General features: G+C 55.2%; 1 protein-coding gene across 1 annotated transcript; it reads left to right on the top strand.

Annotated features, from left to right (window-relative positions):
* Positions 1-1166: 1166 nt before the first annotated feature.
* On the top strand, positions 1167-21939 carry LOC103169896 (mitochondrial antiviral-signaling protein). Its single transcript, XM_029083194.1, has 7 exons — positions 1167-1202; positions 10345-10511; positions 11946-12120; positions 12983-13236; positions 15573-15747; positions 17491-17735; positions 18902-21939. Exons 2-7 carry the CDS (start codon positions 10395-10397, stop codon positions 19556-19558), a joined length of 1623 nt encoding a protein of 540 aa, XP_028939027.1. The 5' UTR covers positions 1167-1202; positions 10345-10394; the 3' UTR covers positions 19559-21939.
* The last annotated feature ends 2351 nt before the right edge of the window (positions 21940-24290 follow it).

Below are 24290 nucleotides of genomic sequence, written 5' to 3' on the forward strand. Positions count from 1 at the left end.
GCCTGTTCCAAGCTCTTGGTACAGTGGTCTGCATAGAGTAAGCGCTCAATAGATACTATTGAATGAATGATTAGGAGCTTGCGAGACAGGAAGGAGATGGAGATGATGGAGATGGAGAAGTCAGGGAGACCACATCCGTAAACTTGGGATCAAGACTGGGAGCAACCCCTGTGGGACGGGATTGTGTCCAGCCCGATTTGCTCGCATCCACCCCAGCGCTAAGTACAGTGCCTGGCGCATGATAAGCGCCTAACACCGTAACTACTAGTAAGTGCTCACTAAATATAACTGAACGACTGCTCTTCCAAGCGCTTTGTACGGCGTCCCTCGTCCACGGTGTCCACGGAGAAGTAGTGGGGCTGAGTGGCAAGAGCCCGGACTTGGGAGTCAGGGGTCGTGGGTTCTAATCCCGCCACTTGTCAGCTGTGTGACTTTGGGCCAGTCGTTTCATTCTCTGGGCCTGTGTGACCTCAATCTGGAAAATGGGGATGGACAGTGTGGCTCAGTGGAAAGAGCCTGGGCTTGGGAGCCAGAGGTGGTGGGTTCGAATCCCACTTCTGCCACTTGTCAGCTGGGTGACTGTGGGCAAGTCACTAAACTTCTCTGGGCCTCAGTTCCCTCATCTGTCACATGGGGATGAAGACTGGAAGCCTCACCTGGGCCACCTGATGACCCTGTATCTCCCCCAGCGCTTAGAACAGTGCTCTGCACATAGTAAGCGCTTAACAAATACCAACATTATTATTATTATCAGCTCTGACTGAAGAGGCCCGGGCGGCCATGATGTGCCCCTCCCGCCCGACCGCGAGCGGGTGGACGCACGGGCGCGCTGACGTCATCGGGGCACGTCCCGCGGCCGCAGCATGGATGGGCGGGGCCAGCCTCGGAGGCCCCGCCCCCTCCCGGGGCCGACCAATCGCCGGGCGCCGCGAACCCGGAGCCGGCCAATCGCCGGGCGGCGCGAGGGCGGGCCCGGCCCGGCGCGAGGACGGGCCCCGCCCTGCCCCGGGGCGGGAGGAGGAGGAGGAGGAGGAGGAGCAGGAGGAGGCGGGCGAGGTCACCTCGACCCTCGGACGCGACCCCTGGCCGGCCCGACGCCTGCTTTCTCTCCCGCCGGCCCCGTCCCGTCCCGTCCCGTCCCGTCCCGTCCCGTCCCGTCCCGTCCCGTCCCGTCCCGTCCCGTCCCGGGGCGCTGCCCGCAGGTAAGGCCCGGCCGGGGAGACGAGAACCGCCCCCCTCCACTCCCTCTAACTCCAGGGGCTGTGCTGGGTGACCTTGGGAAAGTGGCCCAACCTCTCGGGGCCTCGTCACCCACCTGAGAGCCAACCGCCTGCCTCCCCCATCAGACCGAAAGCTCCGCGGCGGGCGGGGGGGAATGTGTCTGATAAATAAGCATCAAGACATGGTGGTGGTTCATAATGTTGGTATTTGGGAAGCGCTGACTATGTGCAGAGCACTGTTCTGAGCGCTGGGGGAGATACAGGGGAATCAGGTTGTCCCATGTGGGGCTCACAGTCTTCATCCCCATTTTCCAGATGAGGTCACTGAGGCCCAGAGAAGGGAAGTGACTTGCCCACAGTCACCCAGCTCACAAGTGGCAGCGCCGGGATTCGAACCCATGACCTCTGACTCCCAAGTCCGGGCGCTTTCCGCTGAGCCACGGTAGTCGTTAAGCGTTCACTGTCATAATAATAATGTTGGTATTTGTTAAGCGCTTACTATGTGCAGAGCACTGTTCTAAGCGCTGGGGGAGTTACCTCGTCTGGAAAATGGGGATTAAAACTCTGAGCCCCACGTGGGACCACCTGATCACCCTGTACCTACCCCAGCACTTCGAACAGTGCTCTGCACATAGTAAGCGCTTAACAAATACCAACATCATTATTATTCTACAGGGTAATCAGGTTGTCCCACGTGAGACTCCCAGCTAATCCCCCTTTTCCAGATGAGGGAACTGAGGCACAGAGAAGTATAGTGACTTGTGACAGCTGCCGGGTGGCAGAGCTGGGATTCGAACCCATGAACCACTAGGTGCCAAGCATTGTTCTGAGCACTGGGGAAATACGAGGTGGTCTCCCGTGGGGCTCCCAGTCTTCATCCCCATTTTCCAGAGGAGGTCACTGAGGCCCAGAGAAGTGAAGCGACTTGCCCGACGTCACCCGGCTGGCAAGCGGCGGAGTGGGACTTGAGCCCTATCTCCCTACTACCCTTCCTTTCCAAAATCCTAGAACGAGTCGTCTACAATCGCTGCTTAGAATTCCTTAACTCCCATTCTCTCCTGGACCCCCTCCGATCTGGCTTCCGTCCCCTCCACTCTACCGAGACTGCTCGCTCTAAGGTCACCCACGACCTTCTTCTTGCCAAATCCAATGGCTCCTACTCCATTCTAATCCTCCTCGACCTCTCTGCTGGATTTGACACTGTCGACCATCCCCTCCTCCTCCATACCTTATCTCCCCTTGGCTTCACGGACTCTGTCCTCTCCTGGTTCTCCTCTTACCTCTCTGGCCGATCATTCTCGGTCTCCCTCGCTGGCGCCTCCTCCCCCTCCCATCCTTTAACTGTTGGAGTTCCTCAAGGGTCAGTTCTTGGCCCTCTTCTGTTCTCCATTTACACTCACTCCCTCGGTGAACTCATTCACTCTCACGCTTTGACTACCATCTCTACGCAGATGACACGCAGATCTACATCTCTGCCCCTGTCCTCTCCCCCTCCCTTCAGGCTTGCATCTCCTCCTGCCTCCAGGACGTCTCCACCTGGATCTCTTAAAACTCACCTCCTCCAAGAGGCCTTTCCAGACTGAGCTCCTCTTCTCCCTCTACTCCCTCTACCACCCCCCCTCACCTCTCCGCAGCTAAACCCTCTTTTCCCCCTTTCCCTCTGCTCCTCCCCCTCTCCCTTCCCATCCCCTCAGCACTGTACTTGTCCGCTCAACTGTATATATTTCCATTACGCTATTTATTTTGTTAATGAATTGTACATCGCCTTGATTCTATTTAGTTGCCATTGTTTTTATGAGATGTTCTTCCCCTCGACTCTATTTATCGCCATCGTTCTCGTCTGTCCGTCTCCCCCGATTAGACCGTAAGCCCGTCAAATGGCAGGGACTGTCTCTATCTGTTGCCGACTTGTTCATTCCAAGCGCTTAGTACAGTGCTCTGCACATAGTAAGCGCTCAATAAATACTATTGAATGAATGAATGAATGTCGGCCCACCACCTAAAACTCAACATGAGCAAGACTCAGCTCCTCATCTTCCCTCCCAAACCCGGTCCTCTCCCAGACTTCCCTATCACCGTGGATGGCACGACCATCCTTCCCGTCTCTCAGGCCCGCAATCTCGGTGTCATCCTTGACTCGTCTCTCTTGTTCACCGCACGCATCTTATCCGTTACTGAGACCTGCCGGTCTCACCTTTACAATATCGCCAAGATCCGCCCTTTCCTCTCCACCCAAACGGCTACCTTACTATTACGGGCTCTCGTTATATCCCGGCTAGACTACTGTGTCGGCCTTCTCTCTGACCTCCCTTCCTCCTCTCTCGCCCCGCTCCGGTCTATTCTTCACTCCGCTGCCCGGCTCATCTTCCTGCAGAAACGATCTGGGCATGTCACTCCCCTTCTTAAACAACTCCAGTGGTTGCCTATCGACCTCCGCTCCAAACAAAAACTCCTCACTCTAGGCTTCGAGGCTCTCCATCACCTTGCCCCTTCCTACCTCTCCTCCCTTCTCTCTTTCTACTGCCCACCCCGCACGCTCCGCTCCTCCGCCGCCCACCTCCTCGCCGTCCCTCGGTCCCTCCTATCCCGCTGTCGACCCCTGGACCACGTCCTCCCGCGGTCCTGGAACGCCCTCCCGCCTCACCTCCGCCAAACTGATTCTCTTTCCCTCTTCAAAACCCTACTTAAAACTCACCTCCTCCAAGAGACCTTCCCAGACTGAGCTCCCCTTCTCCCTCTACCACCACCCCCTTCACCTCTCCGCAGCTTAACCCTCTTTTCCCCCCATTTCCCTCTGCTCCTCCCCCTCTCCCTTCCCATCCCCTCAGCACTGTACTCATCTGCTCAACTGTATATATTTTCTTTACCCTATTTATTCTGTTAATGAATTGTACATCACCTCAATTCTATTTAGTTGCCATTGTTTTTACGAGATGTTCTTCCCCTTGACTCTATTTATTGCCATCGTTCTTGTCTGTCCGTCTCCCCCGATTAGACCGTAAGCCCGTCAAACGGCAGGGACTGTCTCTATCTGTTGCCGACTTGTTCATTCCAAGCGCTTAGTACAGTGCTCTGCATATAGTAAGCGCTCAATAAATACTATTGAATGAATGAATGAATGAACCCACCACCTCGGACTCCCCAGCCCGGCTCTTGCCCCTGAGCCACGCTGCTGCTCTCCTTTCCTTCTTCTCACCCAAGCACCTCATCCCTGTGCCCTGTGAAGCTCAGGGAACAGCATAGGAAGTGAGCGGACTGTAAAGGTTAGGGCCTGCCCCAGCTCTTAGAACCGCGCTCGACACAGAGGGAAGTGCCTCATTCGGTCATTCATTCAGTAGTATTTACTGAGTGCCCACTATGTGCAGAGCACTGGACTGAGCGCTTGGAGTGGACAGTTCGGCAACAGAGCTGATCCCTGCCCGATGGCGGGCTCGCAGTCCAAGCGGGGGCTTGGACTGTAAATCGGAAGTGCTTAATAATTACCATTATTTCTAAGGGCTTACTGGGTGCTAAGCCCTGGGGTGGGTGATGATAATACGTTGATAATGATGATGGTATTGGTTAAAAGCTTGCTATGTGCCAAGCACTGTTCTAAGCGTTGGGGTATTTACGAGGTGACCGGGTTGGCCCCCGTGGGGCTCTGTCTTCATCCCCATTTTCCAGAGGAGGTCACTTAGGCCCAGAGAGGTGAAGTGTCTCCCTCCGATTAGACTGTAAGCCCATCAGTGGGCAGGGATTATCTCTATCTGTTGCTGAATTGTCCATTCCAAGCGTGTAGTACAGTGCTCTGCACATAGTAAGCGCTCAATAAATACTATTGAATGAATGAGTGAAGTGCCTTGCCCCAAGTCACACTGCTGCCAAGTGGCGGAGCTGGGATTGGAACCCACGACCTCTGACGCCCAACCCCGGGCTCTTCCGCAAAACCATGCAAGCTTTCAGACACAATCCCTATCCCCCACAGTGCTTAACAGTTGCTGTTATTATTATTATTATTGTTAGCTCTCATCTTCATTTTACAGATGAGAAAACTGAGGCCCAGAGAAGGTCAAATGATTTGTCCAAGTCCACACGCTAGGCCGGGGGCAGAGCTGGGACAAGGACCCAGGCCCCACGCCTATGGTCCTTTCATTAGGCCACAGTGGCTCCTAGGGGATTTGTGGAGCCCCATGTACCCGCGCCAGATACCGGCCTCTGCTTGGACTGGCTTCCCGGGGTCTCATTTGAATCCCTCCTGCTCTAATTGAAGTCCCTTTCTCCAAATTGGAGATTGTTGCTAGCTCTCCAGATTAACCACCTCTAGCCAGTGGACCCTGGGGTTGACGTTGGTGAGAATCTCTCTTGAGTTTCAAGGAAACACAGCCAAGTGGAAAGAGCACAGCGATGGAGTTTGAATCCATCTCCGGCTCTGCCGTTTCCTTGCTGTCTGACCTTGGCCAAAGCAGATAATAATAACATTAATAATAACGGTATTTAAGTGCTTAATTTGTGCCAGGCACTGTACCCAACTCTGGGAAAGATACGAGGTAATTGGTCTAGACAGTCCCTGTCCCACCTAGGGCTCACCAACTTAATCCCCATTTTCTAGATGACGTAACTGAGGCACAGAGAAGTGAAGTGACGTGCACAAGGTCACACAGCAGACAAGTAGCAGGCTTCTGGCTGCTGGGCCTGTGCTCTCTTCACTAAGCCAAACTGTTCTCAACTTCTTTGTGCCTCGGTTTTCTAATGATAATTGGGGTATTTAAGTGCTTACTCTGTGCCAATTACTGTACCAAGTGCTTGGGAGAGTACAACACAGTCGAGAGCCCATTTTACAGATGAGGGCACTGAGGCCCAGAGAGGTTAAGTTACTTGCCCAAGTAACAAGCAAGTGTAAATGGCAGAGCCAGGATTAGGACCCAGGTCTGCCGACTCCCAGGTCCGTGCTCTTTCCTCACCTGTAAAGTAATAATAATAATAATAATGTTGGTATTTGTTAAGCGTTTACTATGTGCAGAACATGTTCTAAGCGCTGGGGTAAATACAGGGTAATCAGGTTGGCCCATGTGAGGCTCACAGTCTTCATCCCCATTTTACAGATGAGGTAACTGAGGCACAGAGAAGTGAAGTGACTTACCCACATTCACACACAGCTGACAAGTGGCAGAGCCGGGATTCGAACCCATGACCTCTGACTCCCAAGCCTGTGTTCGTTCCACTGAGCCACGCTGCTTCTCAGAGTAGGGATTTGATGCCTGCTCTCTCTTACCCTTAGACCCTGAGCCCCTTGCGGGGCAGGATGATTTGATTCTTTCTTCCCCAGTGTTGAATATAGTGCCTAACAAATTCCACTATTATTATTATTATTGTATTTCAAGATGAGTTCAGTTCAACAGTGCTCCAGGGCACAGAGCTCCTTAGACCCAAGCTTAGGAAATTCTTCCGTCAGTCTACCCTACAACCTTGCTTCAGTGAAAACTCATTTCTCCTTAATTTGTCCATGGGAAAGATTGGCGAGTTTCCATCCTGTGTGCAAACAGTCTTTGTGACCAGTCTTCATTGGAGTGGGTAATGGAAATCAGCGATAATCAGTCAACCCAGTACAGTGCAGCAGAGTTCGTAGACAAGATCCCTGCTCTCAAGGAGCTTACAGTCTAGCTTAGATCGTGAGCTCGGAGGGACCATGGCTAATTTCCACTTTGCATGCACCACAGTGCTTTGCACTCAGTAAACACCTAATAAATGTTCTTAACTGCTACTGGGAGGCAGGCACCACAATAAATTGCCTGCAGCACAGGCCTGGGAATCAGAAGGTCATGGGTTCCACTCTCGGTTCCACCACCTGTCTGCCGTGTGACCTTGGGCAAGTCGCTTCTCTGTGCCTCAGTTCCCTCATCTGTAAAATAGGGATTGAGACTGTTAGCCCCACGTGGGACACGTGGGACAGGGACTGCGTCCAGCCTGATTTGCTTGGATACCCCAGCACTTAGTACAGTGCCTAGCACATAGGAAGTGCTTAACAAATATCATCATCATTATTATTATTATTATTATTATTATTATTAAATAAGTGGTGAGTTTAAAGACTGTGCTTAAGGGCTCCTAAAACCTGACATGCAGCACTTCCCACCATACCACAACGTACAAAGAGAACCTTGATGAGTTTGAGTGTCGCCTTCCTGACTCGATTCACTCTCTGGGGAAGAGGCGGATGAGCTGTGAAACCTCCAGGAAGAAGAAGGGGGGGTCATCCACTGGGTTATTGAGAGCAGGTCACGGTTTTCTGTAGAGAGCTTGACTTGAAGGCCTTACGCTTTCTGTTCTTTGTGTCTCCGCTGGATTTCTTGGGACAGCAGATTCTGAGGAGCAGCATGACCCGGTGGAAAGAATCACAGGACCCGGGCTCAGCTGGTTTGCCAGTTGTGTGACCCCAAGCGAATCCCTTAACTTCCCTGGGCCTCCCTTTCCTCATCTGCGTAATGGGGATTAAATCCTTGCTTCTCCCTCCTCCCTCCTTAGACGGTGAGCCCCTTGTGGGACAGGGACTCTGTCCAACGAGTCTGTCTTCACCTTAGTGTAGTGCTCGGCACCTAGCGAGTGCTTAAGATTTACCACCTTTTTGTTTTTCATTGGCTATCTGCCCCCCGAGTCCCGGCCCGTGGTGACTGAGTGGAAGCTGAGTGGATTGTGAGTTTGGCGGCCGACACTCTTCCCTCACCCCTCCCCAGTGGGATTTGGATTGGCCCTTCCAGACAGGAGAGCAAATAATAATAATAGTAACTGTGATTCCTGTTAAATTCTTACCATGTGCCAAGCACTAAACAAAGCCGTGGATTATCGGGGTCAGATGAAGTGGGAGCGTCTTTTCCCCAGGCAGACCCTGAGCCAGTCTCTCTGGGGAAAGAGACGGCACTGATGCCTCGATCTGTGGGCACTCTGTCAGATTACAGAATCAGGTCCCCTGAAAAGGCCTAGATTTTATTTGTAGAAAAGGCCTAGGATGTTGGAATAGAAACGTCCAGTGTGTAGGTCCCCACCAGGCAGGCAGCCAACCCGATGATCTGAACTGGTTCCTGGAGCAACCTTGTGACTGTTTTTTTTGTCCCACTATGTGAGAAGCAGCGTGGCTCAGTGGAAAGAGCCGGGCTTGGGAGTCAGAGGATGTGGATCCTAGTCCCGGCTCCGCTACCTGTCAGCTGTGTGACCTTGGGCCAGTCACTTCACTTCTCGGTAGCTCAGTTACCTCGTCTGTAAAATGGGGCTTAAGCTGTGAGCCTCACATGGGAAAACCTGATTTCCTTGTATCTACCCCGGTGCTTAGAACAGTGCTCGGCACATAGTAAACGCTTAATGAATCCCGTAATTATTATTAATAGAAGATACAAGCGATTCCCTTGGCTCAGCACCTCTGCTCACCCAGCTCCACTGCTTCCTCCAGAAGTGGCACAGGGCGCTTTGAGAAACTGCATGTGCGTTGCCTCTGTGGACCCCACCTTCATAGTTTAGGATGGACCACCCAGCACCCCTGACTCTTCCCTTGTCCATCGCTGACTCTCCCTTCGGTGACGCTGCACGAGCCGTCTTAACACTTCGAACTCTCCCCTCTCCATCCCTGACCGTCCCTCTGGTGACCCGGCACGGACCTTCCAACACTTCAGACTCTCCCCTCTCCATCCCTGACCCTCCCTTCGGTGACCCGGCACGAGCCATCCAACACTTTGGACTCTCCCCTCTCCATCCCTGACCGTCTCTCCGGTGACCCGTCACGGACCGTCCAAAACCCCTGACTCTCCCCTCTCCATCCCTGACTCTCCCTCCAGTGATTCAGTACGGATCATCCGACACACCTGACTCTCTCCTCTCCATCCTTGGAGTTCTTTCCAGTGACCCAACACAAACCATCCAACACCCCTGACTCTCCCTTCTCCGTCTCTAACTTCCACTCATCCGTGGATCCCTCCAGTCCCTCGGGACTTGCCGATGTTTCCGGCGACACGGCTCCCTGTGGGAATGGATTCCCCGTGCTCACCCCTGACTGGGGGACAAAGTGTTTCTTTGTGTTTGTTGTGAACCTACCACCCTCTTCTCGGTGTGGTGAGTTTTGAGGAAGAGCAATTTTGGGTTCATCCCAGCCTTGCCCTGCCCAGTTCCGTCAGGTCCTGTCCTTCCCCTCTCAGCTCGGGTCTCTCTAGGTTGCTGAGTAAAATTCGTAGCCTTTTGGTCTCTCTTCGGACTATCAGCTTCTGCACCTCTTTCCTTGTACCGGCTGCCCTCCCCTGCCCTGTCCCCAGCTCTGTCCTGTCCTTTTCGAGTTGATGGAAAGCTGTCACCCTGGGGTGACAGTACTTGGCCTCCTGCCCCGCCATCTTCTCCCCCCTCCCTTGCAGGCTGGAGGTGTATTTCTGGAAGACTCCTCCACCAGCCCTCTGTAAGCGAGACCTCTCTTTTGTCCTCATAGCCCCCGGGACCCCCGAGTGATGTGGGTTTTAATGGGAAGGTGAACATTTTACTATGGGCATCCAGGAGGATCTGTGTCTTTGCAGTGCCTGGGTCCATGCGGGCTGCTGGGGCTTGTGGTCCAAGAAGCCCACGTCCCTGCTTCCGCGGCCACAGGACAGCTGAAATGGTGGCTGGGTCCTAGCCTGGCTTGGCCTTGAGTCATTTCTGCCATCCCCAAGTACCTCTGTTCTCCAGGGTTAGTGTTAATGAGGGCTCTGATGCCCCACCCCAGTTACCCAACATGCTAGGATTTCAGGGTTTGGGGGCGGGGGCTACCAGCAAAGCGACCCCCGGCTGTCGGGCGGGCTGGCTGTGCCTACGAGGTTCTGGTTCCTTGAATCTTCCTGGAGCGGATTTGAACCCTCTGGTCTGTCCCCACCTCTATCTCCGCTCCCTGAGTGGACACAGGGACTTCTTGGCCCAACCCCCCAGATTCCCTGCTTCCTCCCACACGTCAAAGGTCGCCCCGGCCACGCCTCGCATCAAAGCATGCCCACACCTGCTCTCCCTCCTGCAGACCACCCCTTGGGACATGGTTGCTGACCCTTACCGCCTGGCGGCCGCCCTGGGCCCTCCACACTTGGGAAACCCCAGCCCACCCCTGGCTGCTGGCCCGATCCCACCCTTGTTTTCCTGTTTTCAGCCACCCCTACCCCGTTGTCCGCGTGTGGCGAAAGGGCTCTGCTCCCCACCATGTCGCTGGCCGAGGAGAAGATGAAGAAGTACATCCGGGAGAACCTGACCCGGTTCCATCGCATCCGGGTAAAAGCGTTCCTGTCCCACCTGCCCTGTCTCACGACGGTGGATCAGGTAAGATGGTTCCCAGGTCTCTTCTCCTCAACTCAGAGAAACATCAGACCCTCCCCCAGGCTAGTGTTGGCTTATGCCCAGGCCCGGCCAGCCCAGGACTCGGTCTCCAACTGTGGTACTGAGACACTTGGAGGAACCCATTACTGGTTGCCCTTTTGGAAGCCCACTCTCTTGGCTGGGGATGGCTCATCCAACACCCCTGCCTCTCCCCTCTCTGTCCCCGACTGCCTCTCCGGTGACCCAGCATGGTCTGTTCAGCACCCCGACTCTCCCCTCTCCATCCCTGAGTGGCTGCTCAGTGACCTGGCGTGGCCCATCCAACACCCCTTACTCTCCCCTCTCCGTCCCTGACCCTCCCTGTGTAGATTACTGTGTCAGCCTTCTCTCTGATCTCCGTTCCTCCTCTCTCTTCCCGTTCCAGTCTATTCTTCACTCCGCTGCCTGGCTCATCTTTCTGCAGAAACGCTCTGGGCATGTCACTCCCCTTCTTAAAAACCTCCAGTGGTTGTCTATCAACCTCCGCACCAAACAAAAACTTCTCACTCTAGGCTTCAAGGCTCTCCATCACCTTGTCCCTTCCTACCTCTCCTCCCTTCTCTCTTTCTACTGCCCACCCCGCATGCTCCGCTCCTCTGCCGCCCACCTCCTCACCGTCCCTCGGTCTCGCCTATTCTGCCGTCGACCCCTGGGCCACGTCCTCCTGCGGTCCCGGAATGCCCTCCCTCCTCACCTCCGCCAAACTAATTCTCTTCCCCTCTTCAAAACTCTACTTAAAACTCACCTCCTCCAAGAGGCCTTCCCAGACTGACCTCCCTCCTTTTCCCTCTGCTCCCTCTACCCACCCTTCACCTCTCCGCAGCTAAACCCTCTTCTCCCACCTTTCCCTCTGCTCCTCCCCCTCTCCCGTCCCATCCCCTCAGCACTGTACTTGTCCACTCAACTGTATATATCTTCATCACCCTATTTATTTTGTTTAATGAGATGTACATCACCCTGATTCTATTTGCTATTGTTTTAATGAGATGTTCTTCCCCTTGACTCTATTTATTGCCATTGTTCTTGTCTGTCTGTCTCCCCCGATTAGACTATAAGCCCGTCAAAGGGCAGGGACTGTATCTGTTGCCGATTTGTACATTCCAAGTGCTTAGTACAGTGCTCTGCACATAGTAAGCGCTCAATAAATACTATTGAATTGAATGAACCCAGCGTGGACCGGTTGTCCGAAGATCTGTCCAGAGCCCTTGAACCTTTGAGGCAGAGGATCCTAAACTAGCTCCAGCCTGTGACCTTTTCCCTCCCTGCTCCTTTCCCCGGGGGAGGAGGGAGGGAACTCCCCGAGCATCCTCTGCTTCCAGTCCTGCTCTGTCCCCCTCCGATCCCTCACCAGGAGGTCCCAGGGAAAGAGGCTCTAACAGGTGGGGTCTGGACTTCCAGGAAGAAATTCGAGCTCACCTAGAGCACGAGGGGAACCAGAACACAGTCTTCAAGTTGTTCGATCACCTCAGATGTCGGAGGAACTGGGTGACGTGTCTCATCCAGGCCCTGGAGGAATGTGAATACCCTGAGCTGGCGGAAGAAGTCCAGCGTGTCTACACTTCCTTCCTGCCCCGTGAGTGCACCTTTGTGAGGTGGGAGGGGCGGCGGGGCTGGACGAAATGGGGCGGGGTGCCCCTGGGTCAGGCCGGGGCCGGTGGTGATCTACGGCCTGGAAGCAGCATGTGCCTATGTGAAACTAGAAGGCTGAGCGACTGGGAACCCAGGTGCTTTTGTAAGTGTGGATGTGAGGTATGAGGATGTGTGTGTGTGCATCCCCCCGTGTGTCCTGGTATGTGTGGTTGTGGGCATGTGTGTGCCTTACAGCCCAGGTGTCCTTACGGGCGTGGAGGTGAGTATGTGTTGTGTATGTCTCTTGATACTGGGGTCTTCAAATGTACTAATGATGTTTCTTAAGCATCTACTGTACACAGACCGCTATAGGAATTAGACATGATCTCTACATATGTGTGTGAATGTGAACGTCTTTGTATGGGTGGATGGAAGTGTGCGTCCGAGGGCTGGGGTGTGTGGTCTTTTGGCTGTGTAAGGGTGAATGAGTTCCTTGGTTTGTATGTCTGTGTCTGCCCGCGCTAGTGTGGGACAGCAGAGAAAGGGCTTTGTCCATCTTATTAAAATGTCTGTCTCCCTCTTTTTGCCTTCCTCACTCACTCTCCTGATTCTCTCTCATCCTGGTTTCTTGTCTCCCTCTCCTCACTCCGCCTCAGTCTCTCTCTTCCCGAGGTCCCTCGTTCCCAGGACACTGGTCAGGAGCCCGTCTGAAAAAGTACCCTGCAGGGGTCCGGAGTGAATGATCTCGGGCTCCGTCCCCTCCCACCCACTCCTTCCCCCATCTTGGCGGTTTCTGAGTTGGGTGCTTGGGTTTATTGCTGACCTATAGAACTGCCCTGCATCTGAGCCCTTGTGTCCCTTACCAGAAAGCCAGCCTAGAGCAGCGCCATTCCCCGCTGGAGACTCAGCTTCTAGAACCAGCCGGCGACCCTGCACTGAGCCCCCAGTGGGCTCTGGAACCCCCGAGGACCTCTCCAACCCTCAGCCGGCCCCCATCGGATCCCGTGCCGCCCACAATGGCTACCCAGAGGAAAACGAGCTCAGTCCCCCCATCCAGGAGACCAAACTGCAGGAGGCCAGAGCTGCCAACCGTGCCCGAGGACCAGCCGTGAGGAAAGAGGTGCATCCTGACCCCCGCAGGGGAGTGGAGGGGAAAGAAAGATGTCCTGGCAGGGGTCCATATTGTGCTTCCTTCACTCCACTGGCTCCTTTCAGCCACAGTCCTTCCTCTGGCCCCACCCCGGGGCCCAGTGCCTTGGAGACCATACACACTTGGATCCACAGGCTTAACCCTCTGGTTGTGCCCTAATATGAGCTGACCATCCACTGGGGACATCGACCCGGCTTTAGCACTGGCAGGAGAAGACATGGTCTTTTCCCTGGCTGCCAGTGTGATTTGAGGAGGGTTAGGGTGGAGAAACAGCGCGAGTACACACACAGACACACATTCTCTCTCTCTCTCTCCCTCCCTCTCCTAGGTGCTTGGGGAGGAGGAGGAGACAGAATCCTTGCCCTCAGGGAACTGCCAGTGTGATGGAGGAGAAGGGGAGGAGCGGAGGAAGACAGAACACACTCGCGCACACATGCACACACTCTGTACAAGGTGCAGGGGGATGGACAGGGAAGAGGAGGAGGAGACATGGTCCCTGGCCTCAGGAGGCTTCCAATAAGTTGGAGGAGCTGGGACAGAAAATACTCGTGACGGCCGCTGAGACCATGCCACACATCTATCTGCACTTAGATTTGTGTCCTCTATTCACCCCCCTCAGCCTCACGGCATTTATGTACATATCTGTAATTGATTTTTTTATATATTAATGTTTGTATCCCCCCCTAGACTAAGCTTGCTGGGGGCAGGAAACGTGTCTATCAACTCTCATATTTTTTCTCTGTACAGTGCTCTGCACACAGTAAGCGTGCAGTACATACGATTGATCGATCTGATTACCAGCCACAGTCACAAGATCGTAATTACATAGCTGCGTAAGAATTCGGGCAGCGGGGAAAGGAGTTGGTTGGCCAGAACTAGGCAGGATTAATCCAGGAAGGTGTCTTGAGAAGCAGGGTGTTTTTATTCTCCTATCTTCTTTTTTTCATTTACACTCCCCTTGGAGAACTCATCTGTCCCCTGGCTTCACCTACCGTCTTTATGCGGATGATTCCCAAATCTACATCTCTAGACCTGATCTCTTTCCTTCTTTGCAGTCTTGCATTTCCTCCTGCCTTCAGGACATTTCTACTTGGATGTCCCGCTGACATCTCCAACTTAACATGTCCAAATCAGATCTCCTCACCTTCCCACCCGAACCCTGTCCTCCTCCTCCTCCTCCTCCTGACTTTTCTATCACTGTAGACGGCACCATCTTCCTTCGCGTCTCACCAGGCTGCAGCCGTGGTGTTATCCTTGACTCATCTCTCATTCAACCTCCATATTCAGTCTGTCACTAAATCCTGCTGGTTCAACTTTCCTGACATTGCTAAACTGTGCCCTTTCCGCTCAGTCCACACACTTACCTCGTTAATCCAAGCGCTGTGTTCCACCTTGATTTCGGCACCAGCCTCCTTGCTGATCTTGCTGCCTCCCGCCTCTCTCTGCGCTAATCCACACTTCGCTCTGCTTTCCGGATGGTTTTTCTACAAACACCTTCAGTCTGTGTTTTCCCCACTCAAGAACCTCCGGTGGTTGCCCATCCTCCTTACCATCCAACAGAAACTCCTTACGATGAGCTTTAAAACACTTACCTTGCTCCCTCCTATGTCACCTCACCACTGCTCTCCTACCGCAACCCAGCCCAGACCTCAACTTAATCGCTATACCTCGAGCTCATCTATCTCATCGCTGACCTCTCACCCACGGTTTGCCTCTTTCCAGGAGCACCCTCCCTCCTCAAGTCTGACAGACAGGCACTCTTCCCATCTTCAAAGCCCTGTTAAAATCACATCTCCTCCAAGCAGCCTTTCCCTACTAATTGCTTATTTCCCCTACCCTCACTAACTTCTGCGTTGGCCTTGAACTTGGATTGCTATCCTTTCTTCACCCCATCTTCAGCCCACAGTACATATCATTAATTTATTTCTGTTAATGTCTGTCTCCCCCACTAGACCGTGAACTTGTCGTGGGCAGGGAACGTGTCTGTTGGCTCTGTTATACTGTACTCTCCCAAGTGCTTAGTACAGTGCTCTGCATACAGTCAGTGCTCAATAAATACGATTGATTTTTTTGAGCAGAGGAGGACCCCCCCCCCAGTCAGACTGACTTGGTTCGTCCCCCGAGACTTCCCTGTCTGTGTGCTGCCCAGATTCTCCTCCTACCCTCTCCCGGTCATCAATCAGTTAATCCATCATTGGTTTTTATTGAGCTCTGACTGGGTACAGAGCACCGTGCTAAGCCCTTGGGAGAGTAGAACCCTCAGGGAGCCGACAATTGCTCATCACAGTGTCTCTTCCTTTCCCCAGGTCCCCGAAGACGCCACCCCTGTGCCACCTCCCTCTTCCTCTCGCCCCCCAGATGAAGCTGGCCCCCAGCACGCTCCTCTCCCGGCCCCTTCCCCCAAGACTGCTCCGGCCCACCCTTCTGGAAGCCCTCTGGGACAGAGAGAGCCCAACGGAGGAGTGAGAGCCCCTGTCTCAGGTATCCCTGCCGTTTTGCCCATTCCGGCCATCACCTGGGGCGTGCCTCCCATTCCCCATCTCAGCCGGCCCCCGGATGATGGAGCCACATGCAGTATTGGGGTTCCCAGGGCCCAGCGGGAGAAGGACCTGGCTCTGTGGGGATGTTTAAATGAAGTGGCGATCCATAGTGGCTTGGAGCGGAGAAGCCCCTGGGAGGGGAGAGGGCTGCAGAAAGTACCTCCGTGCCCTTCCAGAGGTGAATCGTGAAGGGTGAATCGAGGCAGGGGAATGACCTGAGGCAGTACTCCCGTTAGCATTTGATGAGAGGAGTGTGAGGGCTCCTCGGCCTCTTTCAACCGCAAGGAGAGACAGAGTCAGCATCGTCATCATCATAAATACTAACAGTAATTGTGGCATTTGTTGAGCATCTGCTATCTGCCAAGCACTGTACTAAGCACTGGTGTAGGTACAGGATAATTGGATTGGAAAGAGTCCCTGTCCCACGTGAGGCTCACAGTCTAAGGGAGAGGGAGAACAAGGGTTGAGTCTCCGTTTTTCAGATGAGAGGAAACTGAGTCCCAGAGAGGTGAAGTAACATCCCTAACCTGGCAAGTGGCAGAGCTGGGATTAGTTCAGGGATTGAATTCCCTTTTTACATATGGAGAAACTGAGGCCCAGAGCAGCTAAGCGTCTCACTGCAAGCAAGAGGCAGAATTGGGATTAGAACCCAGGCCTCCTAACCTCTAGGCCCAGGCTCTTTCCACTAGGGCACTCTGCTTCTAGGCGTCATGTCTAGCCGTATTGTAGGCCGGTCCCGTTGTTGGGCCGAACCGGGTACAGACACGGAGTAGCCTGCCCTGCTCCCGCACCCGTCCACCGGTCCCTGCTGTACCAACCACCTGGGAGAATACGGTAGAGGCAGGAGAACCGGTCTCTTCCCTCAAAGTTTCCAGTAAAATTCCTGGAAGCTGGCCCTGGCTGAGCGGGGACCGGCCGAAGAGAAATGGGACGTTGAGTTGGGGTGTCAGGGTAGACCTCAGCTTCTCGACTGGGAGAGTCCCACTTGTCAGAGCGATTCTCGTCTACCAGATGGGATAGGGCTGTTCCACCTGGAGGCAAGGGATGGGTGAGATGACCTCCCACGGTCCCTTCGAGCACCAGAGGGGCTGGCAGGGAGCGATAAGAAGCGTTAACTAACCCCATACCTCCCGGTGCTGCCGACTCCCGGAGGGGGCTGGGTGAGCAATAAGGCCAAACCATCAGACACGGAATGAGAAAATTGCAATGGGTCTTGTCACACCACCCTCTTTCACCTGAAGTATGGCCAAAGGAAGGAAAGAGGATGGGGAAGTAGCGAGGTGTGCCTGGGGGGTGGTCTCCACGAACTCTCGGTAGTAGGCTGGAACTCTGTCTCTCTGATGTGGCAAGTCGCCTCTACCCAGAGTCAGGGATGCTCACTCTGTCAGACCTCGTGTGGTGCCCAGGGACGGAACGGACCTCTTTGCTGGAGCTGGGGGCCATAAACTTCTTTTAATAATGATAATCATAATGATTGGGGTATTTGTTAAGCGCTTACTATGTGCCAGGCACTGTACTAAGCGCTGGGGTGGATACGAGCAAATCAGGGTAGACTGTAAGCTCGCTGTGGGCAGGAAACCTGTCTGTTTATTCTTTCTCCCAAGTGCTCTGTACACAGTAAGTTTTCAGTAAATAAGGTTGAATGAATCGATGAATGAGCGAGTCTTGTGTGTTTCCCCTCCAGCTCCTGTCGTCCTTTCCGTCCCTGTCTCGCCTTGCAAGCCTGTGTCTCCACCCATCTCTCTTCGGCCCCCGTCAAATCCCGTGCCCTGGACCGTCGGGTCCCGGCCTCGCTCCGTGGATCTCAACATCTCTCCTCCCGCCGGTCCCACCTCGGGACTCGGCCGGGAGGAGGGGGTGACCCTTCCCAGGCCCGCGGATGCCCTTCAGGATGCGAAGCAGAGGGGTGGAATGGCAGATGCGGCCAAGGTAAGGTGCCCCCGGCCCTCCCCAGCCCAGTAATCAGAGCCCGCTCGGCTGGTTGCCTGGAGCGGGGATGGCAGTGGTGCGAAGAATACTTGCCTGGACAGTTTCTGGGGGAGGCCAGAACTCGGGGAGTTTCTAGAAGAGTCCTGCTGTTGTGGATTCCGGCTGCTTTAGGGCCCTCCTTGCCCAGAAGTGTCTAGAAGTCCATCCTGGATCTTCTGCCAAGTGGGGAGACCAATCCATCAGTGGTATTTATCGAGGTCTTACTATGTGCAGAGTTCTGTACTAAGAGTGTGGATAACACAAGGAGTTGCTAGACCCGTAAGCCACCCGTCATACGCACCATCCACCAAATGGATATTCCACAGGTGGATAGCGTGTCATCGAGTGTAATTCCTTGAGCTTCATTTTGCAGTCTTCCTCCTAAAAGTTCCAAGCTCTTTCCCATGTGGGGTCTTGTTTTATCCTCACCCTGCCCCAAAGGAGGTGGGAGAGAGGAGAGATTCATTCTTCCCATTTAATAGATGAGGAAGCTGAGGCCCAGAGAGGGTAAGGGGCAGGCCCAGGACCCACCAGCGTCCTTGAGTCCCACCCCAAGGCCCCATCTGCTAGACTGGGCTGCCAGGCACACTGGTCCAAGGCTGTGGAACCAGTTGCCTCAATCAGTCCATCAGTTAATCAGTCCACGTCTCCCCACTCCCCAAAATTCTCCGGTCGTTGCCCGTCCACCTCCTCATCAAACAGACTCTTCATCGTTGGCTTTAATGCACTCAGCCAGCTCCCCCCTTCCTACCTTACCGATCTTCCCACACCCAAGTCCACACTCTCTGCCTTTCAATCTACTCATTCGTTCAAGCCTATTTATTGAGTGCTTGCCGAGTGCCAGGCACTGTACTAAGTGCCTGGGAGAGTACTCATTGAACTTGATCTCAGCTCGCCCCTTGCCCACATCCCCCCTTAGGCGAACGAGCACAGAACTGATCCTGGCCGCCAGCCACTGCCAGCTTCTGCTCTTCCGGGACCACGGGCCGGATCCGTCCCCTCCTGCTCCTCCTCCTCTTCTCTCAGGCTTGCGTTCCTCAGTGTAGCTGCACTCCCTCCCGTGTTTCCCCACGGGCCAGAATGGTTCGAGGTGGTCTGATTGGCACCGTGGCCCCGTCTCCCAGCAGGTGACCCCGACGACGCCTCACCCCGGAACCCCCCAGCCCGTCCCCGCGAGAGGCCCGGTGAGTAACTGGCCGGCCGTGCAGCCAGGGGCCGGTGCCAGTGCCGGTGGTCTCAATGACGCTGAGGAGCTGAGCAAACCCGGCGTGCTCCTGTCTGCACCCTCGGCGGACAGGGCCCCCCCCAGCGGTGGGTCCTACTCTGGCGGCACTGAGCGCCTGGACATGAGCGCCAGCGGCTCCCTGAGTGGGGGGCCCCTCATGATCAGCCGGAACCGGAGCAGTGTGGAGCCAGCCCCCAGTGAGGCAACCCTCACAGTGGCCCGGGACCCCCCGGAGGAGAATGACTACTTTTCCATGCCCACGGGACTCCAGCTCTCTGAGCCGCCGCCCCCAGCCCCGGGGATCTCTGGGGACCCCTCCCTGGACACCCTGGAGACCCTCCATATGGACGAGCACCCCAAGAGTTCGCTCCCTCTGGGCAGCATTCTGGAGAGGTCCCTGCCCCGCTGGGTCCCTGGCCCACCGTTGACATCGCGCCCCCTGCCCCCCGAACAGCAGGACGGTCCAGCCCGGTTCTGGGGTCCCTGGGTGGGTCCGGGGGTGGCGGTGGCCCTGATTTCTGTGGCTCTTGCCGTGCTCTACAGGCATCTGAGGAGATAAACCTGCCTCCCTCCGCGCCCCCTCCAACCTCAGGGTCTCGGGCCCGGGCCCCCTCTTGGCTTTTGAAGGATGGGAACAGAGCAGTCCCATTGGAGTTTGGCGAGCTTCCCCTTGCCCCTACCCCATGCCCTCGCCCCGCCGCCTTCACCCTGCACCTTCGTCCCGTCCTGCCCCCTTCGTCACTATGGGGTGGATGGGGACCGGTACCCCTGCCCTGAGTTCCCGGCTATGACGACGAAGCCGTTCTCCCCGCTCAGTTGCCGGCCCAGACACCTAGACCCGCGAGCTCCCAAGCGGGACTGGAAAAGCCCCAGACTGGGTTGCCGTGAGCCATTGGCTCTGTGCCGTCACCTGCCCCAGCTCCCCCTCGCGTCCCGTTTCCTTCCTCTCTTCTCCTTCCCGGCCCATTTGGCCTTGCAGGCTCTCTGCTCCCTTCCCCTCCTCCTAGTATGCCTTCCTGCTTCCCTGGGTGGCTGAAGGTGACAGGCTAGAGTTGGGCAAGGTCGGGGGTGTGGGGTCTGTCCACCGAGCCCCCAGGAGACTGGAGGATTTTGGGGACCTCATACCAACCTCTCTGGAAGGGGAGTACTGGGGAGGCGGGGCAGGCCAGCCCGTGGAGAGGAGAGCAGCGCCCTGCACTGCCTGGCCTGAGGAAAGCAGAACTGGAGTGTTAGGGAACTGGGGGGATGGAAGAGCATAGATGTGATTACTGTCCCCATCCTCCTTTCCCCAAGGCCTGGGGGCACCATGGGTCCCAGTGGAGCCAAGGAACAGCTTCATCGAAAGCTTAGCGGCCTAGCGGAAAGAGCCCGGGACTAGGAGTCAGGACACCAGAGCCCAACTCCGCCATGGGCTTAGGTGAGCTACTTCACTTCTCTGGTCCTAGTTTCCTCATCTGTAAAATGGGGATGAAGCACCTGTTCTCCCTCCCCCGTAGACCGTGAGCCCCATGTAGGACAGGGACGGTGTCCAATCTGATTGTCTTGGATCAGCTCCGGTGCTTTGATACAGTACTTAGCCCAGAGTAAGTGCCTACTGCATACCGTGATCGTTATTAATATCATTACTATTCACCAGGAGTTGTGTCCTCCCAGCTCCTTGAATGGCTTTCCCCCTCAGGACTCCTGAGCAACGGCCATTTTGCAGCCTCTTAAGGCTCCAGAGGCTAGGACCAGCCTCCTCCATGGAGGCTCCTGCAGCCATGGTCCATGGCTTGGACGCCGCGCCGGACTCCGTGCCAGACTCCACGAGGGCCTGGAAAGGGAGGACAGAGGCTCTGGAGCCAGTGGGAGGAGAGGGGCTGAGGATCCTCCACCCCTAGGAAAAGGCTCCAGGACCACAGGAAGTGTGCATTCCTCTGGAAAATAGGTCAGGCACAGTCCCTGTCCCACATGGGGCTAACAGTCCAACAGGGAGGGAGAACAAGTAAGTTATCCCCGTTTAACAGGTGAGGAAACTGAGGCACGGGGATGTTAAGTGATTCGCCCTAGGTCAATAAGAACCCCGTCACACTTCCCAGGCCTCTCCCCAGGCCCACAGAGTCGCCTGAGGGACCACCGGTTGCCCAGAACTGGCTGGCTGCCTCCCCGTTTTCCCGAAGGGAAAGGGTCTCAGAGTAAACCCACCGAGGCTCTTTGGTTCCCGGCTGCCCCCTGTGATTTCCCCAACCCCCCCCCCCCCCCCGGGGCTGGGTGTTTGGTTTCTGCCCCACCCCACATTCCCTTGCCCCCCAAACCTTCCATCTGGGGAAACCGAGGGTCCCAGGAGGGCAAGGCTGGGCCCTGGCAGGGATCCTGGCCCACAGAGATCCCGGTTTCCAAGATCTTTCACTCTTCTTTCCCCCAGCCCAGCCTGTCCACAAGGCTGCAGGGGTGTTCCCCACAGCACCCTGGGCTGAAGCCTTATCCCTGACTTTGCTGTGTGACTTTAGGCATCAATCAATAATATTTATTGGCTATGTACTCTATGCAAACCACTGGGGTTAGCAGTGGTCTCTCTGTTCCCGGGGTCAGATTGGGGGGTGGAGGAGGAGAGAGGGAAATGTCACTTGCCGAACCCCGATGGTCACGTTGGTATCTGTGGGCCGAGCGCCCCGTAGCTCGTGCGTTGGTGCCGTGGCCTGGAACAGTTCGAAGGAAAGGGGACTCCTGTGTCCCGGGGGGACTCCGGACTCGGGTGCCGCGGAGCCCGTAGCCGAGAAATGCGCGCCCCCCTGCTCTTTCTCCAAGGGAATGCTGGGGGCTCGCACGCATGACCTGGTTGACTGAACTCTGGGCTTGGAGCCGGTCATCCTGCATCGAGGGCTGGGAATGAGTTGAGCTGCCTGGCCTGGGGACTGGCCCGCTCTGACCAGCGAGGAAGACCGACAGCTTCGAACCTTGCACTGTTGTGTCCCTGTTCCTTTAAGGCGGGGGGTGTGCAGGGGGTGAACAGAAAGGGGATGAATCATTAGAGGGGGATGGGGTTCAGAAATTCACCCTCACACCCCAGCACCTTCTCCCCCTCCTCTTTCCACTTCCTTTTGCCACTGGGCTCAATGGAGTCGGTGGGAACTGAGGGAAAGGATTGAGCAAAACCTCTGGGCTTGGAGAATTCATTTATTCATTTATCGAACTTCCTGTAGGAAGCGCTTGGGAAAGTACAGTCCAGCAATAAAGAGAGACAGTCCCTGCCCACAACGAGCTCACAGTCTAGAGGAGGGGAGAGACAGCGATACAAATAAAATCAGATATATACGTAAGTGCTGAGGGCCAGGGAGAGGGGGAAAGAGCAAAGGGAACAGCTTGGGGCGACGCAGAAGGGAGCGGGAGATGAGGAAAAATAGGGCTTAGCCTGGGAGGCCTCCTGGAGAAGATGTGCCTTCGGAGAGGCTTTGAAGTCAGGCCGCGGGGGGAGAGTAGTCGGCGGATTTGAGGAGGGAGTGCTTCCAGGACGTGGGCCTGGGGTCGTCGGCGAGACGGGCGAGAGCGAGGCACAGTGAGGAGGTTAGCGGCAGAGGAGCGGAGTGTGTAGAAGGAGAGAAGCGAGGTGAGGTAGGAGGGGGCAAGGTGATGGAGTGTCGGAACCCTTGCCTCTCTGGGCTTGGAGTTCATAGGCCCTGGAACCCTTGGGCTTGGAGTTTATAGCCCCGGACTCAGAGTTCATAGCTCCAGGACCTCTGGGTTTGAAGTTCATAGCTCTAGTATCTCTGGGTCAGGGATCGGAGGGCTGAGCTCCAGAACTCTGGCCCCACCTTTGCCATCCACACTGGGCACTGCCCAGGGGCTCTCAGGTTTTCCTTGTCCCAAAAGGCCTCCGATCTGTCCTACTGGCAGCGGCCACCACTAGGAAAGAGGGGAAACTGGGTCGCACCCCACTCCTCCCTCCTCACCCAGTCGGTCATCAGCCGGGCCGAGACCTACTGTCTGAGAAAACGGCAAACTGGTGAAACTGTGCTTGGCCATCGGACAGTCCGGCTCAGACATACTCACTGTTGGTTCACAGGAGGGAGAGCTGGACCCCCTGCCTTCCCCGCCCCCTTTCCTTCGGTCCACCATAGAGCGCTGGAATTTCAGGCCAACCCAGTATGGACCCTGCTAGCCCAGGAAGGATGGGGCTGTGGCTTACCTAACTCAGGACGTGGGGGTAAGCTGGGTGTAGGTGAACCCTAGGGCTAGGCTGACTTGGTCTCTCCCCATTTCTCCTGCCCCTCCTTGAGGTTCCCCCTCACCTGAGGATTATTGGAAGTAGATTGGACCCCCACTGGGCCCTGATCAGGGCTGAAAACGGTTTGGGGGCATCCTCCTTTAAGGACCATCTTCCTGCACTTTCACCCCTCAGATGAGTCGCCGAAGACAGTCGAGCTCGGGCAGGAAATTCTGCTGCCAGACTCCGGGACCTGCGGCCTGCCCTGCTGCAGAAGTGTGTGGAGCTTCCCCGGGGAAAGCTAAAAAATGACCCTGGGAGCCAAAAAAGCAACACCCCCCATTGAGCGTGCTGGCTGTGTGACCTTGGGGAAGTCACTTCACTTCTTTCGCCCCCAGTTTCTTCATCTGTAATAGGGGGAATCAGAGCCTGTTCTCCCTTTCACTCATTCATTTATTCAATCGTATTTATCGAGCACTTACTGTGTGCAGAGCACTGTACCCAATGCTTAGGAAAGTATAGTATGACAATAAACAGTGACATTCCCTGCTCACACTGAGCACTTAGAGTGACCCCTCCCACCCATCCATGACATGGGACAGCATAGTCTAGAGGACTGTCCTGGGAGTCAGAAGGACCTGGGTTCTAATCATGGCTCTGCCGCTCGTCTGCTGTGTGAGACCTTGGATAAGTCACTTGACTGTGCCTCAGTTACCTCATCTGTAAAGTGGGGATGGAGACTGAGCCCCACGTGGGTCAACGTGATTTGCCTATATTCCGGCTCTTTGTATATCCCTGGCATAGAGTAAGGGCTTAATAAATACCATAAGCAAAAGTGGGACAGGGACCGAGTCCAATCTATCAAGGCGCTTAGCGCAGTGCTTGGCACAGAGTAAGTACTTAACAAATACAGTTACTGTTAGTATTACTAGTGAGAAGCCATCCACTCTAAACCGAAAAGCAGCATGGCCTAGTGGAAAGAGCAAGGGTCTGGGAGTCAGGCAGACATGGATTCCAAATCTGCACGCTCCACCGCTTCTGTGCTCGGTGACCTTGGGCAAGTCACTTGACTTCTTTGCCTCAGTTACCTCATCTGTTAAATGGGGAT

Source organism: Ornithorhynchus anatinus, chromosome 18 (genome assembly GCF_004115215.2).
Source record: "Ornithorhynchus anatinus isolate Pmale09 chromosome 18, mOrnAna1.pri.v4, whole genome shotgun sequence".
Taxonomy (NCBI): Eukaryota; Metazoa; Chordata; class Mammalia; order Monotremata; family Ornithorhynchidae; genus Ornithorhynchus; species Ornithorhynchus anatinus.